At 41.4% G+C, this 18,210-nt stretch overlaps 1 protein-coding gene across 2 annotated transcripts in view; it reads right to left on the bottom strand.

Annotated features, from left to right (window-relative positions):
• Positions 1 to 537: 537 nt before the first annotated feature.
• gpc1b (glypican 1b) overlaps positions 538 to 18,210 on the bottom strand; it is a 63,492-nt gene continuing 45,819 nt past the window's right edge. Inside the window, exons 3-10 of one of the 2 annotated variants that reach the window (XM_029453232.1) lie at positions 14,937 to 15,164; positions 14,515 to 14,678; positions 9,093 to 9,258; positions 8,810 to 8,940; positions 6,360 to 6,488; positions 5,891 to 6,024; positions 4,612 to 4,787; positions 538 to 4,096 (exon numbers count right to left, since the gene is read on the bottom strand). In XM_029453232.1, coding sequence (XP_029309092.1) covers positions 3,891 to 4,096; positions 4,612 to 4,787; positions 5,891 to 6,024; positions 6,360 to 6,488; positions 8,810 to 8,940; positions 9,093 to 9,258; positions 14,515 to 14,678; positions 14,937 to 15,164 — 1,334 coding nt within the window. In that variant the 3' untranslated portion in view covers positions 538 to 3,890. The remainder of the gene's footprint in view (positions 4,097 to 4,611; positions 4,788 to 5,890; positions 6,025 to 6,359; positions 6,489 to 8,809; positions 8,941 to 9,092; positions 9,259 to 14,514; positions 14,679 to 14,936; positions 15,165 to 18,210) is intronic. The other variant, XM_029453233.1, reaches the window with a different exon arrangement.

The following is an 18,210-nucleotide window of genomic DNA, read 5'->3' as shown; positions in this document are numbered from 1 at the left end:
GCTCTGCACTAAAACCACAAAGTGCTTAACTTCTGTTCACGTACTGGAAGCACTTTGTACAGAGCAGAGCTGTATGTGAAGCGTGGCATTTCAGTCTCCCATAGGATCATGGTCAGGTACATCTTGTTAAAACCATCCTGAGGGGGGGCGATCATTCTATTGTCTACACACCGAAACAAGACAAAGCACTTAGTGTGCTCTCAACCTGTGGCTGTTTTTTCCTGTGTGGCAACACCAGACAACAGCTGTCACCTATGACATCATCGCTGGAGTGCATCGGCCCTGTTTAGGTGGCAGTGTGCCCCGGTGCGTTCTGGGAAACCATTTTGGCAGATGGTATGGACAATTTGAAGAAGACCAAACACTTAATTTCCCTAAGAAACCGAGATTCAATGAATCTGAATGTTGTTTGTCTTCTTAAGTGTTTTGAGAAGAGAATTTAAAAACACTTTGAGTTTGTGTAGATAATTATGTTGCTTCCCTTTTCTGTCAAAAAAACATAAACACACTCACCATTAAAGAAACAGGAGACGGGCATGTTGAAAATCTTACAATGTATATAATTGACACAAGATTTCAGATACAACAGCAAATGAGACATTTGTATTTTTCAACCTCTTTCTGGCATCTATCTTCACCATAAGCACACACTCTCCATAGATTTCTGATAACAACAAAACCAAAGTACATAAAAACAAGAGAATTAAAAGTACTTTCTTCCTCATAAATTGGCACCTTTAAGAAATTCCTCTCGTATTCAACTCAGTGTAGAATAAAGCTGTCTTTAAATGGTGTTATAAACAGCTTTGCATTTTAACCACTCAATGAATGAGGGCTGGATTAAGGTGCACAAGCTGATTTGAGATCAGCCCTCTGGACAATCCTTTCTCCTGCCTCCTCTCACATACAGGGGCTTTGTTTTTACACTGTTTCATCATAGTTGAACAGGAGACGTCTTGCTGGGCCATGTCTATCTGCATACACACATCCCCAATCAATAGTCGTTTCTGGAAGGTGTTGACTCGCGTATTGATCGACCATCTTGTGATGTCTTTGTGCAGACAATGCCATTTATTGGCCTCATAAAAGTGCAGGTTTTATAAAAAGGAGGGGGACTTTGAGCAACAAATTAATGAGATCAAAAGGTGGAGGAGGAGAGAGGGAGGGGTTGTGCAAATTTCAGCCGATGACATTGTGAGGCAGTCATTGAAACTGAAGTTGTGAGTCGCAAGTCGTCTTTGAATTGGAATGTCACCATCACAGTTGGAGTCACTTCTCATTCTTTACAGGGCTTAATGTGGACTTTCACATTCGTATTCATATTTTTTCTCGAAGGTCACAAAAAGAAGACCCATGTGGTGCTCTTACTAATTGTTCTTTGTTCAAAATGTGTATTTTTTCCCCCCCACTGGATCATCTAATATAATTGTATCGCTCTTTTTGAATCTAAAAATTGACCCCAACCCTAGACAAAGTGTCAAAGGCAGTCACAGGCTGATTTCTTTAACCAGGGACTAACATAAAGACAGACAAATGCACATAGACACGCATACGCACGGCAAACATAGCATTCATTAATTAAGCATGTCGGAAAAAAGAAAATATCCTCAAAGTAACATGTCAGGTGACACTAATGACGACAGCCTCACCCATTTCCAGAGCAGTAATTAACCAAGTATCTAACAAATTAGCTATTCTTCAAACCGTGACAGAGCTCCCAACAACAGGTATATGACAAGTATTATCAACAGTTCTTTTTTCATAGAATGAATCATGGTGGATTGTTCCAGTGTACAACTGGAGCACTGTATTTTCCATCCTCCAAATTAAATGTATCTGTCACATACAATACTGACAAGCAAAGATACCATTAATGCAGATTTTTTACAGTAGTTGTTTGAAAATCCTAAAAAAAGAGCTTTATTAATGTCCCGTTTACGTCAGTTGAATCGCACTAAGTCAGACAATGTTAGTGGAATACATTTTATTACATTTAATTTCGATGCCATCCAAACAAGATTTATAAAGCTCTATCGTCCATTTCTGTTTTGCTCTATCAATGAAAGACAAGTCCACACATTCACACACAAACACACACACACACACACACACACACACACACACACACACACACACACACACACACACACTCACACACACACGCATGCAAGCATCGTCCCATCATCCTGCACACAGGGCTCTTAAATGAGAGCTTTGACATTTCTTTGAATTAAAATGTGGTATGTTTTTCCTCCCCAGCAAGCTTCTCATCAGGAAAAGCCTTACACTGTGTGTTCCCACAACATTCCTAGTAATGTTGACACATAATGAAGCACTGTGTCATTGTCATATTGCCTTGCTACCATGTAGAAGCATGAGGAACGCTTTAAAAGGTCATTATAACCGATGAGCGGGGAGAAGGGTAGAGGGAGTAGGGGGTGGGAATAAAGAGGCACTGATATAGAAAAGTTGCAGAAAAATGGAAGGCAGATATGGACAAGCTATGACAGATGATGAATGAGTTATAGTATATAATGATCTGGCCGTTATAACATTTTGATACCTAATTGGCTATTTTATTTCTAGAAAACAACAAAGAAGAAATCAAAAATATGTACACTGTTGTGTCTGCCATACAAATAGTAGTATGATTCAAAGACGTGCATGGTGCAGCTTTTACTGTGATATGGATCATTGCTGCAATTAGACAAAAAAGCAACACATTGCTAGTTGCACGTTACGTATATTATAATTTTGCTCTCCTGTGCACATAAAATGAATACTGAAAAAAGCGCTATATGATAGCAGTGTTTCTGCTTCTGTGTACATTTCTGCTCTGCTACACGTTTCCCAAATCATGAACTGTCAATCCTTTGCTGTGACGGCAATCTTAAACCGACAGCCCCCATTCCACATACAGTACAGTGCTCTATAGTGGGAAGCTGCTGTCATCTGAGACCTGGCCCAGCCCAGCATGTGTTTTGCTTACACCTGACACTCGAGTTGATCCTACACAGCCAGCAGGATCTGGGGAGAGAGGGAGATCTGCCCCAGCAGGGGGAATGTAGGGATGAGTGGATGGATGGAGTGGTGGACGGGTCACGTTACTCCCACATTAGATGATCATGTCGGTGTAAATGTGATCACAGCTATTTTTACAGCTTACATGATGAAATGGCAAAAAAAGTGCTGACGCGGAGTGCTCGCATCCTCGCTGTGAGAGAGTGTGTGTGTGTGTGTGTAAGTGTAATGATATTGTGAGACTTAATGCATTAAGAGGTCCGCTGGGTCGTGCTGTCCAGATTATTCCCCTTTAAAAGTCATCAATATTGTATTTAATTTACGTTTGTGGTTTGTGTACGTTTTTCTATGAACATTGAGAAGTGATTAAACCGCTCTGGGGTCTGTTGTAAGTTATTGATAAATAAATAATTCTACTGAACGCAAGTACTGTTTTAAAGGAGTGGAATAACAAATATATTTATCTGAGCGCCACTGCAAAGCCCCATTCTCCCTCTTCCCGTGGTGTCAACACCAACATACTGTTAGCAACATAGTCTTACACATGTCTTAGGTACAGATATAATCTCAGAGAACCCAAACACCAGAAACAAAACATTAGAAGATGCGAAAAGACCAGCTCTAATGGTGTCATAATATAGCAAGAAATAAAAGAAAAGAGCAGAACCAAAACATTTATGAATACTCGTAATTCCATTTTGTTCTAATCCGAAACCAAAAGGAAGTCCGTCCAATTTTGTTGTTTTTTCTTTACACTTATTTAGTTTTGGCAAAAGTAACTAACCCCCAACATCTCCTCCCTCCCCTTTCAGACTCTCTCCAACCTCCGTGTCCCAAACTCAGTCCCAGTTGGTAGATTCCTCCGTCAATTATCGCCGGAGCAGCAAAACGAGGAGCGAAAGCAGGTAAATGGCGATGCAGGGGAGTTTCTGGTTGGCGAATCCTTTCACCTTCTTGTTTTCTGGAGGGTAGGGGTAGAGTATGGGTCGGTCGGTGACGGGGATAACAGGGCGCGCGCCACGGGAACACGCATCGTCGGCGCACATGCCACTTCCTGAACCGCTGACATCATCACCTATAGACAGCGGGTCGGGACATGAGTTTAATGATACAACTTATATACAACCTGCAATTGATGTTGTTTATGTATTCAGAGAATTGACATGTTTAATCCACTGCCACATACTCATACATCTTAAACATACTGTGCACATACTTTGTTTGCTCAACTTCTATAATAAATAAGAGGTTCACTCTCCAGGTGCAGTCCCCAGAAAAAGGATGATCATTTTACCTTCAGCATCTAGCTTACAGTATGTTGTACAAAATACGACTTCAATTATTCAAAAAGGCACATTGATTTAGGCCAAGCATTTTTGTATCTTCATCTGAATTCCAAATGTACTGCTTTTGCCATTTTGCTAGAGTTTATACAAGCTAAGATAGAGGATCAGATGAACAGAAATAGAGTTAGTTTCCTTTATCTGGATCTCGTTAAAACGCTTCTAATCATCAGGAAGTCGTCTGGAATGAATTTTCATGTGAAATGTTCTTTAGAAACTTGTGGGCTGTTATGGTAAAATTACTCACTGGTGTCCTGAAAGTCCACATCCTGGCCATTAAGAGCATTCCTCAGGCGGTGTGTCATGATCTTCAGCTGCATTATCTGTTGGCGTATTGTCATGTCTGGTTTGGTGATGTCAATTTCCACTTCAGGGTTGTTGATCTGGCTGGCTAGGCCATCGCCCATCACCTCGGGAAGGTACCTGGCACACACGGACATTTGATATAGGTGTGAAATACATAGTCTGACATTTTTTATCATCTAACCATAGTTAATTGGAGAATATGTAACTTGCTGGTCACTGTGGCCAAAAGTAGCAATAGCAGGATAAAAGTAGTTTAAAGAGTTTCCTTCATTTCCCATGATTCTGTGGAGTCTTTCTTTAGAGACATCAGACTGACAATGGTGGCACATATGCACCTATATTGTAAAAATGATGCTTGCCAACCGGCGTTAACCCAGGGTGTAAATGGAATGGGACCACAAGCAACAAACAACTAACATGTCTCTTGATGAGATACAGTGTGTTTACGTCTTGTTTTCTGTCTGTGACAAAACAATGAAAATGTTCATCTGTAACAAGACAAAACGTTGTGTAACAGTAGCATAAAGAGGAGCCATGAAGTCAGCAAACGGGATCAATACTGTACAAAACAATATATCTAAAGTTTGCTAATATTAGCTATCATAAGTTGCTAGTCATACCCTGGTGGCAACCTCTGTTGCTGAGAAATGAAGCCAACATGGAAGTGCACTTTATCTTGGCTGGCTCCAAAAGCTAGTCAATCCTCAAAGACCTTCATGTTAAAAAGCCCAAATAACTCATTTTCCCCTTCATGACAACTTTACAGAGGATGAATTTTTATATAACTCACTCGTTTATATTTTATTAAGGCTTAAAGTTAAACATAGTTAAGGGCCTGGCCTCTTTGAGTGACATGTAGGTGCCGTCACAGGCTGCTAACCGCTAGCTGTCTGCTCTGCTGCGTCACTATGCCTCAGCGCCCGGGAGTTAGGGCGGATTAGGCACAGCAAAGATGCCGACGGCCGGAGCCACCCACGATTAGCTTCACAACGGAAGATAGAAATCTATGGGTAATGCCACGGGGAGACTACGTCCATATTTAATTGGTCATACAAGACCAAATAATGTGTCTTATCACCTCAGTAACACCTCATAGTACCTGTTGTATTTTGTATTAAACAACAGAATTGTGTAAGATTCCATGTCAGTTGTTGTACTATCATATCGTATACATTAGTGAATCAGATTTTACATTTGTTTATCGGGTTTATATGCCTTACCTGGCACGGTTCATGCCGTTCCAACACTTATCATCGGCTCCCGTTCCAGTGGCCACTCTGTCACTGCAGAGGATACTCGGGAGAGAAACCCAGTACGGCTGCATGTCCCTCAGTCTCATGGTTACATCAGACACCTGAGGCAGAGTTGACAAAGGGCAGATTTGTAAGCTTTTATACTTTGTTCAAAATCACAGCATTAAGGTACACTCAAACAGGAGAAAGAAAAGTTCCTGCCTCCTCAGAAACCAACTGCAGTACTCAGCCATGTGACTCATTCATCCATCCAAGCATCCATTCCCATCTAATCACCCCACAGTTGTCTGTGTAAAGGTGAAATGAACAGCAAAAGGGGTTTAATTGCCCATGATGAGCAATGGTTCTTGTGTCATAAACCATCACTATGAATGGGCCAGATTAGGCCATCAGAGAGCAATAACAAGGACACAGATTCAGTCATGTATATACTAACCAGTTTGTCCATTTTGTTAGAGCTGGTTCCCAACCGGTCCTCCACTGTAACCTTCCCTCTCTTCATGATGTCGTCGGCTCCTGTGCTGCTGGTTCCGCCCTCTCTGATGTTGCCACAGGCCTGGAACAACTGGGGCAGGAGACAGTGAAAGAAAGACAGAAGTGTAGAGAGAGGACATGGGAGAGGGGAACTCGTTAGAAAAAGGGTGAAATGAGGAAGTTGACTGGAAGTTTTGTTCTGAAAAATATTTAGAGTACTCAGCTTTCAAAACACTGCAAGGCCCAAAACAGATCTAAGTGCTTTATCATTCAATTCATCTTGAACTAGTAACTTGAACTGCGGGACTTCAGACTTTCTCTATCAACTTCACTTTCCTGCCATATGCTAGTTATATTCTGGATCTTTATTGGGGTTGGTGTTAACAAGACCGAAATCTGATACCCCTTAAACCAGGTCTCTGAATAGAATCCAATAAACCCATACTCAGCATTTCGTTTGACTGCAACTTGTCTTGTACACAAAGTGCATTATAGTACACACAAATCTTCGAAAGCCAACAGCGACAAGTGGTGTTGGTTATTTGCCGACCCTAAGAGTCAATCACAGGATTGCTCCAGCAGATTGATTCATAGCTCAGAAAGCACTACTTTTCCCTATGGGGCTTACATTTTTATAAATGGAGCCCAGGGAATACATTAAGACTGCAGTCAATCTGTCATCCAATCTGGCCTGCTTAGAAGAGCCTCAAGCCTTTGAACCTTCACACATAACTATAAAATAATCCTGTCTTAAGCTTCCAGTCATGTCTGTCACCATAACTCGTTGTGGTTCACAGCAGATAGAATAATGGACATAAAAACATGGCGTTAACTCTGTTACAACAGAGTGGTAGCAGACACCCCTCAAGCACATTTACGTATGCACGCTGCAGTTTCTACGGCTGTGTTTGGTTGTTTCTTTTATGGGTAAAGTACATAACACAACATATGGCTTTGTCAACAGATTATGTAAATGGGAGATAATCTTTCCTATACTGTGTCTATCATAATACTAGACTGTAGACATGAATGACTTTGAAATCAACACAGCACTGTCCCCTAGAGATGAAGATCAGAAGCTGAAGCTGTGTGATGATTTCCATACTGAACCGGGTCAGAGGCAGTCCGCCATGCTATGGTTTACCTCAAGGCCGCCAGGCTCTTTACCAGCAGTTCTGCACAGAGGAAGCTTTGTCTTCCTCTCACCATCTACACTGTTTTCCACCTTCACCAAACAACTCAGTCATATTTCCATTGCTGCCAGTGCTTTTGAAGGATCATATAAAACTGTTACTTAAACACCATTAAACAGTAAAGTAAACGCTTGGCTTGCAGGCTCTGTCATGACTCACATCCTTTTATTTTAAATCTGGTATGCGGAGCAATGTAACAGCATTAATGTAGTGCTAGGATAGTACAAATGATTGTCGGGGCACTGAACTGATGATCTTTTTATAACTTTCTTACTTCCACTTCCACTGCTTTACCAAGTGATATGAATATTTGTGGAAAACTATTTCTCATCAACATTAAATATTCATGACGAAATAAGCAAGAATCCGGTAATCTGCTTCAGCTGGGATTATGCGGCTGTGCTTTGAACAGATTTGTTTGACAGTCGCCCGGCTATATAAGCGAACAATGACACGACTGTCATCTCATTTTGATTCCAACATTGTTAAATCCTGATTGATGCGTGGAAATGTGTGACATCACATGCCCTGCGAAGAGTTAGGACAAAAACGCAATTACAGAAATCTCTCTTGTGAAATGAAATAAAACAGTTTGGCAGAGAATCGTGTGTTTGTTAATGTGGTCGAATAGAAAGAAGCAAGAAAATAGGTTTTGGCAACTATTTATTGTGGCAATTGTTTTATGTCTATATGTTCGCCAATTTGACTTTGATTTACTTCCTCTTAAGTAGGAAACACATATATACATATATTTTAGTCTAACTACAGATGAGAAGTGCCAGTTATGCCATGAAGCTGCCACAGAATGGTTGAGAGATGTTTTCAACTGTAGCTACATTTTCTACAAATATTATTTTTTTACATTTACCGTATTTCAAATATATATATTTTTTTACATTAGGTAATCATTCTGATATATCTAGAACAAAATGTCTCTACCACCCTATTTGAAAATGGCATACATTCTGCACCTCATTAATTTCCGCTCAGAAATAAGTTTTATGAACCAGAGTGTTCTCCTCCATTAGGAAATTGTCACAGTCATGGCGCATTGTGAACAATGATGTTGAGGGTGTGTTGTATATTACAGGCCTGCACAGCTGCTTTGTATCTTTGACCAACATTAAAATCACAACTGAGTTTCCATATGCAGAGATCAGTAAGTGCAGTGTTCATTTAGTTTGTGATCAGTTTTGTGTGTACCAATGTGTGCTCTGACCTTGCTGTTGATAGTCTCTATGTTCTCCATCATGGTAAACATGGCTTCTGAGATGCGATTGGGGAGGGACAGGACCACGCTATCCACACCAGATGGGCCATCAAAGCGATCAGCCACCTGTATCATTGTTTCTACAAAGACAGGAGGTACAGTTGGCATGAAGATACTGTGAAATGTTTCATATGTCGTAGAACGATTCTGCCGTATTCACTGCACAAAGTGGCATCATGTGTCGGGTGAACCTTTGAGCAAACATATGGCTGCATGTGTGTGTGCTCCCCACCTGCCAGATGCCTCCACTCGGTGTTGAGGTCAGCCTGGTTCGCCAGACAGCCCTTCATAACGTTGCTGCAGTAGTTGGCACAAGGTCTGGCAGAGGCCATGCCGCGGCAGTGGGGACAGTAAGTCATCCTCATCATGGCCCGCATGCACTCCTGGCTCAGCTGCACCTGGGGTAGGGCACGGACAAAAATAAACATAAACCACCTGGATGAAAAATGACTGTTTTATCAAGCATATATGATTGAATAGTCGAAAAGATAAAAATGACAGTGGCAGTTGATCAAACTGTACATTGACCACTTGTATTTGTAAAAGCCCTGCTGATTTTGTAAAGGAGAATTCAATACATGTTTTACAAAATTGTTCATTTTTAATAAGATGTGAAGATGGAAATTTCTTTAGCCAGACAATGACAGTCGTAGAACTGTAGGAGGTCACCTCCCGTGGTGACCTTTTTTTCAGATTGCACCAGACTTTCATTCAGCAGTTTCCTTGGAAACCACTTTGGGAGAATTCACTTTTTGTTTCACATGCAATGAAAAGGCCCTGACATTCATACAAGTATTCTCAGTCCCTCACTCCATCTTTCCTGCATCTTCAATTTCTCCCTCTCTATCCCACAAGGCTGTTCCCCCAGGAAAGGGCCTTGGTGCGTGAAAAGTGAAACTGGGTTAATACCAGTAAGCTCTGTTCGCAAGAGAGTACAGCTATGCATACAAAACCTCAGGAAGTGTGTGTGTGTGCGTATGGGGGAGAAAGAGAGAGAGAGAGAGAGAGAGAGAGAGAGAGAGAGAGAGAGAGAGAGAGAGAGAGAGAGAGAGAGAGAGAGAGAGATGGAACGAGCCCAGCTACGCATACAAAGCTCCTCTAAGCTGACATCTGGGCCAGCCTGATGCTTTTCCTGGAAACAGTTCTTCCAACAGCAAAGTCACTGTTAAAAACCAGTTTTTAACAAATATACGGTCGAAATAGGACAATAATAGGGATCAGGTGGGAAAAGGAATCATAGATACTTTGAGCACTCTGCACACCTGTCAGTAGTTAGCTATAAATAGACTGCTCAGTATAATTGGACATTTGGATACAAATGAAGGTTCTCAAACCATGGACAACAGCCTTGTGCCCTGATAAATATAATCAGCACTAACAAAGACAGCTCTACTGTAGCACTTGTCCTTCATGGTATAATTAGTGTGTGCAGCTTAGTATTGTATGCTAGCTTCTAGCTCTTTTTAGATTTCTTTCTGTGATCCATAGAATTCTGTTGCTGAAAATGTTGTTGTAAAGTTTCAAACAACCTTCCCACAAGGATCATTAAAATGTAATCTAATCATATTTGATCCACATAAGGCAAGAGTCATTTGTTGTTATTATTTCAAATTTAATCTTAAATCCCATTAAAACAAATACATAATAAGCCTAAATTAGTAAATGCATCTCTGATGTATTAAAGAGATCAATAAGATTTGGCAACTATTTCCAGTTGCACAACACGGACAGTATGAAGTGAAAAAGTGACACAGAAAAGCAATAACCACAGCACATTCCCAGGCTTAATCTCAAGTCATATGATACATGAGTCAGACCCACACTCCTGCCCTCTTCTCCTCTCCTCTCCTCCCATCCTTACCCGGGGATGAGTCAGACGAATGCTTCTTCGGTGAGAGAGAAGAGTGAGAGAAGGGAGTGTGCAAGGATGAGTGGAGAAAAAGAGTGAACAAGAGAGAGATAGGGGGATGTTTAAAAAGCTACAAGATTCACAAAGGGCGTTGGCATGGGAGTAAAAAAAACACAAACCCCTAGGGCGATGTTGATGAAATACTTATTAAGAAGAGATAGCCATTAATCTTGTTTATGTTACATCATCTGTGATGTAGTATTAATCAACAGTAATATTGATAGGAATCCCATGCCAGGAACAACAGACATGAAACAGTGTGTAACTCCTCCGTAGCTCTAATTGGAGGTGGAGGTTGACAACTTCCTCGGTAACCTTGGAGCTGCGGAGCACCGGGGGCTGTGAAGGAGGGGCCGTCAAATTAGAAACAGTAATAAGACTCAAAGGGCTGCAAACAGGGATTCTTTTTATTATCGATGAATCATTTGATTATTTTCCTGGATAAACTGAGAATTAAATTGGCCTTCCTAATTACCCAGAACAACTGACAGACACACTTTCATATTTAAGCAACTAAAATGATTATAACAAGCAACATTTCTAAACGTGCTGTTTAGAAACTGTCTTGATAAATGACATACACACGCACATACTCTGACCTGATATGAATCATCTCCATACTGGCATATCAAGAGATATCAAAAGAAAGTTTTAGGTTTGAAATACTCTCTTTGATGTTTGCACATGTACCTCTTTGACGTGACTGTGTTACATTTCAAACACCCATACTCTTACTTGTCCTTGATTCACCTTCACAACATGCTCTGCACACCTGTCAGTACCGTCTATATTGCTCATGGCAATCAAGCCCGAGTCTCTTCTCTCCTCCTTTCTCTGCTTGTCTTCTCCTTCTGTAATTAGTAAGGATATATGAGTGACCTCTCCCCCTTGTGTTACAGAGCAGAACAATCCAGACTCCTTGCCTCCAGAGTAAGCCATGTGGCGCGTGGCCTACTTCCTCCACTCCCCTACCCGAGGGAATAAAACAGTCCGGAAAAAGTTAAGGACACGGCAACTGGTGCAGCCCGGAGTGAAGAAAGGGAGGAATTAATATTGTACCAGAAAGAAAGACTGCATTTTACTGTTGAGATCTCATAAAAACATCTCTCAAAAGATTATTCAGTTTTTCCATGCAACTTGGTCTCTTGCTGTATTCCCAGCCTCCTTTCAGCATACTCTTTCATTTACTTTCCCCATAGTTCCTCTTTTTCATGGCTAATCCAACTCAAATGTCTTTTAAGTTGGTAGCAAACACAAACACTTCCTTGGAAGAAATTTGAAGCACACATACGGAAAGATAATTTTATCCTCTGCAGCTACTCTCAAGCAGCGTAATACCTCTATGAGCAGCGTGTGGTAAACATCTTCAGTCACTGGGCCCTTTAAGTGGCAATACATACAGCTATAAATAGGAGCGGATGTCTCATTAGGGCCCGATCAATCGAAGATAGAATTACATGGGAAAGCAAGGGAAAGATAAGATCCAAATTAGTATACCAAGCTATTCACACTAAAAGGAGACAGAGGACAGCGCAGGGCACATCTCTGGGAAATATCAACAGAAATGTTAAAGTACAATTTACTGGGCAAGCAAAGAGAAAAAAGGATTAAGTTAGCAGTAAGACAGGATGCTTTGTCACAGTCTTTTTTTCCTCTCTCGCTTTTTCCCTCTGTCGCATTTGTTCTCATCACAGCACAGTGCTGTTCCAACTGCATAAGTACAGCACAGTGCTGATCGTTTGCGGGGGAATGCAGCGACACAGACTGACACACAAATTAGGAATTTGAAATTAAACAGTTGGTTGCAGTCTGTACTTTTTTTTCCCAGTCAAATTGTACCAAACAGGCCTCGACTTCGATGACTCAAAGACAAATTAGACAGTCTGTCTTCTTGCACAGTTCAGTGGACCTTGCTTGGAAATAACCATGAACAGAGATTAACTAAGTGTGTCCATAGTGACTATTCTCTCAATACATGTGCTCTTGCCTTCTCTCTTAAAACCTTCGATAAGTGTGTGCAAACATGGCACATGGCAGTCCATGACCTTATTCGGAGTGGTAGCGGCTCCAGTGCCCTGGTATTAGCGCTGGGATGACATTTTGTAATTTTGTAAAAGCTGTGCTAATTATTAACACGTTTTCCCCAGCGGCCTTGTTTAATGAACACATCACTCACTGTCCTTCAGCCCCAACAAAATGGCATCAGTCAGGAACTGTGCATTAATAAGCAGCCACAAAGGGGAAATGTGCATCACCGTTGGAGGGGAATGACGGAATGATGAGGGGTGTGTGTGTTTTCGTACCATAAAGCACTTTAGTGTGTATATGACTGTTAGTCTAAGGCAGATGCTTATCAGTTTAGAGTCTTGCCGGCAGAGCTCTTCAGGGATTATAAACTACTCAGGCCGGTCCCGGGGTACAACCATGTTAGACAAATCATGAACAGCAATTACAACACAACATGCTGCCCATGCTAATTCTGATCCTTACTCCCTTGTTTGCTTGCTTGATTCTAAGCTGAGCATTAATTAGACTAGTTGCATGTTTCCCTTAGCGCCGGGTCAATCAGTTTTAGTTGTCACTGTCACTGTGACTTGTTATTCACTAGCTACCTGCTACGCCAGACTAGCTGTGTTTTGTGGTTAATTTTGACTTTCCTGCACGCAGAACCTTAATTGAGACATTGTCAGGTCCCTTTGTGTAGGTGTGAGACGTTGCACCTATTCCCTGAGCCAACGAGAGATATGCTAGGCCAGACTGTCTCATTCTGATGCTAGTAAACGGTACAGCGTTTGCCTCCCACAGTGCTTTACTGAACACATATATCAGGGTGAAAGGGAAAATGATTGTGTCGATTCTTTCTTTGACATGCATTCAATTCAAATGTGTGGCCTTGCAGTCATGTAGTAGCACCACAATCTATGTTGTCTTTTCATGCTTACACACAGCCTGACCTTGTAATATTTCTTCAAACAAAGAATTGTACTGTAATATTCATCTCTAGTGCAGCATCTGTTTTCTCAAAGGGCGCATATATTTATCATGGGGCCACTGCTTTCAACACCCTCTTTGCCCAGTGTTTGACGGGAGATATATTTCACCGGTGCATCAATACTGGCCACCTCCATTTCAGGAGCTGAAATAATTTCTCTGTCTTGCTCTGATCATAACCTTACTCTTGTCTTATACACAGAGGGGACCATTTCTCCTGGGAGATATTAACCCTGCCCACGGCCTAGGGAGACATTTTTCAGCATGGAGCTGACATTAACTGTTGTTGCAGGGGCTGATTGTCTGAGCCCGGGGCCATACTTTATGGAGCCTCTCGTTTCCACCAACATTGATCTGCCACCGCTTTATACTATGCACACGGACTGGTAAAAACTGTGTGTGTGTGTGTGTGTGTGTGTGTGTGTGTGTGTGTGTGTGTGTGTGTGTGTGTGTGTGTGTGTGAGTGTGTGTGTGCACCAAGGAGAGATGAATACAGACCCTTTAACACAAGAATACCAATAAAAGTGTAGTGTCAGCAGAGAATATTAGCTTTGTAGCAGATTAGACACCAGTAAAAAGGTATGTGAGGCAATTAGTTGCTTTCATAAAAAAACAATAAAACTAAACATTACAATGGGACTATAATTTTAAGGGGAAATGACTAATCACTGATATTGGATTGAAGGGATTTAAAAGGAAAAGGGAAGAAAAGGGGAGAGAGAACAGTTGCGGTGTGTGTGAAGAAAGGTTTTACCTGGGACACCTTGCGCACCACCTCCCCACTGACCATCAGTCCCTGAACAAAGGAACGTGCTGCCACAAAGGTGCGTGTGACCATCATCTTCATCACACGGGGTGTTTCTCCGAAGGGCCGTAGTGTCTCTATCTGCTTGGACACACACTCCAGGTAGTCCTCACCTGCGAACAGCATACACATTCATTCAAATCTTCATCTAAGCAAAGAACACATCTAAAGATTGTGCTTGAATAAAATATAAAGCAATCTCAACATTTTATTTATTAGAGGAATAAATAGGATATTAACACTTCATATTGTCTGCTATTTATCTTATATATATACTGTATATCACTACTAAACCTGTGTTTGCAATGCACATTAATCCATGAATTATCTCTTGGGTTTTATTTGGTTTTCTACAAAAAAGCTGGATGTACCTATGAAATATTGCTTGTTTGCCTGGTAGAAGAGCTTCTCCAGCAGTTTGGCCCAGAATTCGTTGAGCACCTCTTCAAGATTGACGTTGGAGCCTCGGTAGTAGTGCCTCAAATCTGAGTACAGGTCAGAGAAGACCTGGGAATTCTGGGAGTATAAGGAGCCCAAAGTTGGAGTGAAAGTCTCCTGTAGATTAATCGCAGAGCGGTTCAGCAACTCCATGAAGTAACCTAAAAACAAATATAGAAAGTTAATGGCTTTAAACTCATATAATGTCATATTTACAGTGTCAGCAATCACACACGGCACAGCATTATTTTGTTCTGTGACGTTGTTTCCCCTCCGTATCCTCAAATTAGCGTTCTCACCTGCTGTACATGTAGCGTGTGCTGCTAAATATAAAGTCAGTCCTTAACAGAAGATGTGTCAGCCTCTCAGATCCATAGACTGTCTGTAATATTCCCATATAACTACTACAGCAAAAATATACATTATTTATTCACAATTTCCTTATTCTTACTGCTTTGTGCTGCATCCTAAAACTGAAGTGTGTGAGAGGGAACCTCTAGGGGGAAGAGAATTGACAGTGCTTCAGGTTGCAGTATACACTGCTCCAAGTGAGGATTTACAGATATAGGACAGGCAGGCAGGCAGACAGACAGACAGACAGGCAGGCAGACAGACAGACAGACGGATAGACAGACGGATAGACGGACGGACAGGCAGGCAGACAGGCAGACAGACAGGCAGACAGACAGACAGGCAGACGGACAGACAGACAGACGGACAGACAGACAGACGGACAGACAGACGGACAGACGGACAGACGGACAGACAGGCAGACAGACAGACGGACAGACAGAATGCAGACCAGTCTTGAATAATTATTTTTTGAAGAATTCAGAAAATCCAAACCCTACACTAATGTTTTAATATTTCATAGAAACCATTTATAAGGGGGACAGGATATTACACACATCTCTAAATATAGTGCAATCTGATACAACTCCACAAATAACTACAGCCTCAAAAAAACAACACTTTAGACAGCTTAAGCTTAAAAAACAAAAAACAGTTGTATTTGATTGCATTGGACTGGACAGGTTTAGCCGAAACTGGTGACTCTCTGTACTGCAGTTCATGGGTCATGGGTGTGTTCTCGTCAAGGTGCACACAGTCACATATCGAGTTTTTTTGTGGCCAGTGGCATAAACATTTTTACATCCGTCTTGTGAGTAAACAACGTTTATAAATGAGGCCCCTGCTCTGCCAAGTGTATGGCAGCAGAAGGTTCAGCACTATAACATTGTCCCCATCCATCTATTCCGGGCCAACATTTTCTCTGCATACTCCACATACACAATGGGTTGAAACCTGGTGCATGCGAGTTTGTGCAGCAGGGAGATGGGAAGCTGTAGTCTGCGGCAGTGTTTATTTTGTAGGTGTCTTATCTCTGCCTGCCACCAGCCCAGATTGAGAGGAGATGAGAAAAGGGGAGGTTGTGGCCTCCACAGGGGACACCCTGCTTGGAGTTAACTTATTCCCCTAACGAATCTGTTTTTAAAAAACATCATAACCCACACAAACAAACACACACACACAATCCGGCATATTTAAAACAAAATGAAAACACACCCGTCTTTTAAGAGTTTCCCTGACGACAACATATCGAAAAAAACAAGCAACGTTATACAGTAGCAAAACTTCAACACCCACATGCGCAGGGCCTGAAGACATTCGCAGAACTTGGAGTTACGTAACATTTTAATATGCTAAGCTCATCCTGACCCATCTGTGTGGCATTATCTAAGCACTGGCCTTGTTAGATACTGTATCTCTGTTCTGCTTTCCCACTCATTAATAAACACCAGCCGGCCTGCTTGGCCGCTGCTTTTTTTTTGTCGTTTTCACAGACTCCAAGCTAAAAGGTCTACTCTCATCGGAGCCGTTGATTTGGAAAGATGTATTTAGCACTGAATGTTGACAGAAATGTGCTCCCATGAAGACTCCTTTTTAATTCCACTCGCAGACAACCACAGACACATAAAACATTTCATATACTTGCTTTAGCTGCATTTGATGGTCATATGCTTAGTGAGTGTTTCCAAAGGCTTACAGTATATCTGAAGAATGTACCTAAGTCATTTTGGAAACATCAAGGGACCCTTTTTTTAAAGCTATATCCAACTCATTTTGGTTTGGAAAGCTCTACACTCCAACACATCAGGTCATGCTCCTTCTCCTACAACCACAGTCTTGTTCGGTGCCATGACCAATTGCCCTTTGACGTTTCCCTCAGTTGGGTTTACGCCTAGAATAATGTCATGTACATTATTTTTCAACCAGATTTTTGATGCACACAATGTACAATGAGCTCTGGGAATACATGATATTCAAAAAGGACTGATGTCTCTAAGAACCTAATTAAAAATGCCTTTATTTCATATATTGGCTTTGGATTTTGGACCTTTGCTGAATTGTGCTAAAACAATAACTGCTCTTAAGGCCTGCTCTTTCTCACTGGTGTGATATAAGCAAATACAAATTAATTCTTCAAGTTTAAAATAGTATTTTAATAATATGTGGCAGTTTTGTTGTGTCAATGTGTAAATTATATTTTAGAACAATAAAATAAATTAAAAAAACTAAGTAACGGGGACCAGGTTCAAATTGTGTTATTTATTCTTTATAAATAGATAACGGTAAAAGAAAACAGGTCAATGTTCTAAAGGCAGAAAAAGGCTGATGCAAATGTTTTCAACAAGATAAAGAAAACCTTTCTAGTAAGCTCCTCGTTAAAGCTATAAACCTCAGCGAGCAGGGCAAACGGCAACTTAATGAATGATGTCTTTGTGTGTGACGTAAATCATTTCTTAGATCATTATGCTTGGTAAGATAAATGCTTCTGACACGCAGCAGCCGTATGTCCACTGTTTGTTGATAAGCGCGACTTCCTAGCTGGATGGGTACATCATCCCCCTGTTCCCTGACCTCCTGTCACTCAAACTATCTAGGAACACATCTCTGGATCAGCCTAAAAGTACCAGGAGAGCTGCATCTGCGTCACTCACACAAGGAGAGGCGCTTGTGCAAGCCCACACACAAAAACACACTTCCAGGAGTCAGCAGAAAAGCCTATGCACACACATGTATGCAGAGAAACTAACTTTAAAGTGACAGCACAGCACATTGGTGTGTACATACAGACGCACGAGGATCACAGACCCTCACAAACACACACACACTATACGGGGTACACAATGGCAGTCAGACAGG

The sequence above is a fragment of the Cottoperca gobio genome, chromosome 17 (assembly GCF_900634415.1).
Source record: "Cottoperca gobio chromosome 17, fCotGob3.1, whole genome shotgun sequence".
Classification (NCBI taxonomy): Eukaryota; Metazoa; Chordata; class Actinopteri; order Perciformes; family Bovichtidae; genus Cottoperca; species Cottoperca gobio.
The sequence above is the reverse complement of the archived record's forward strand: the minus strand, read 5'-3'. Positions and strand labels throughout refer to the sequence as shown.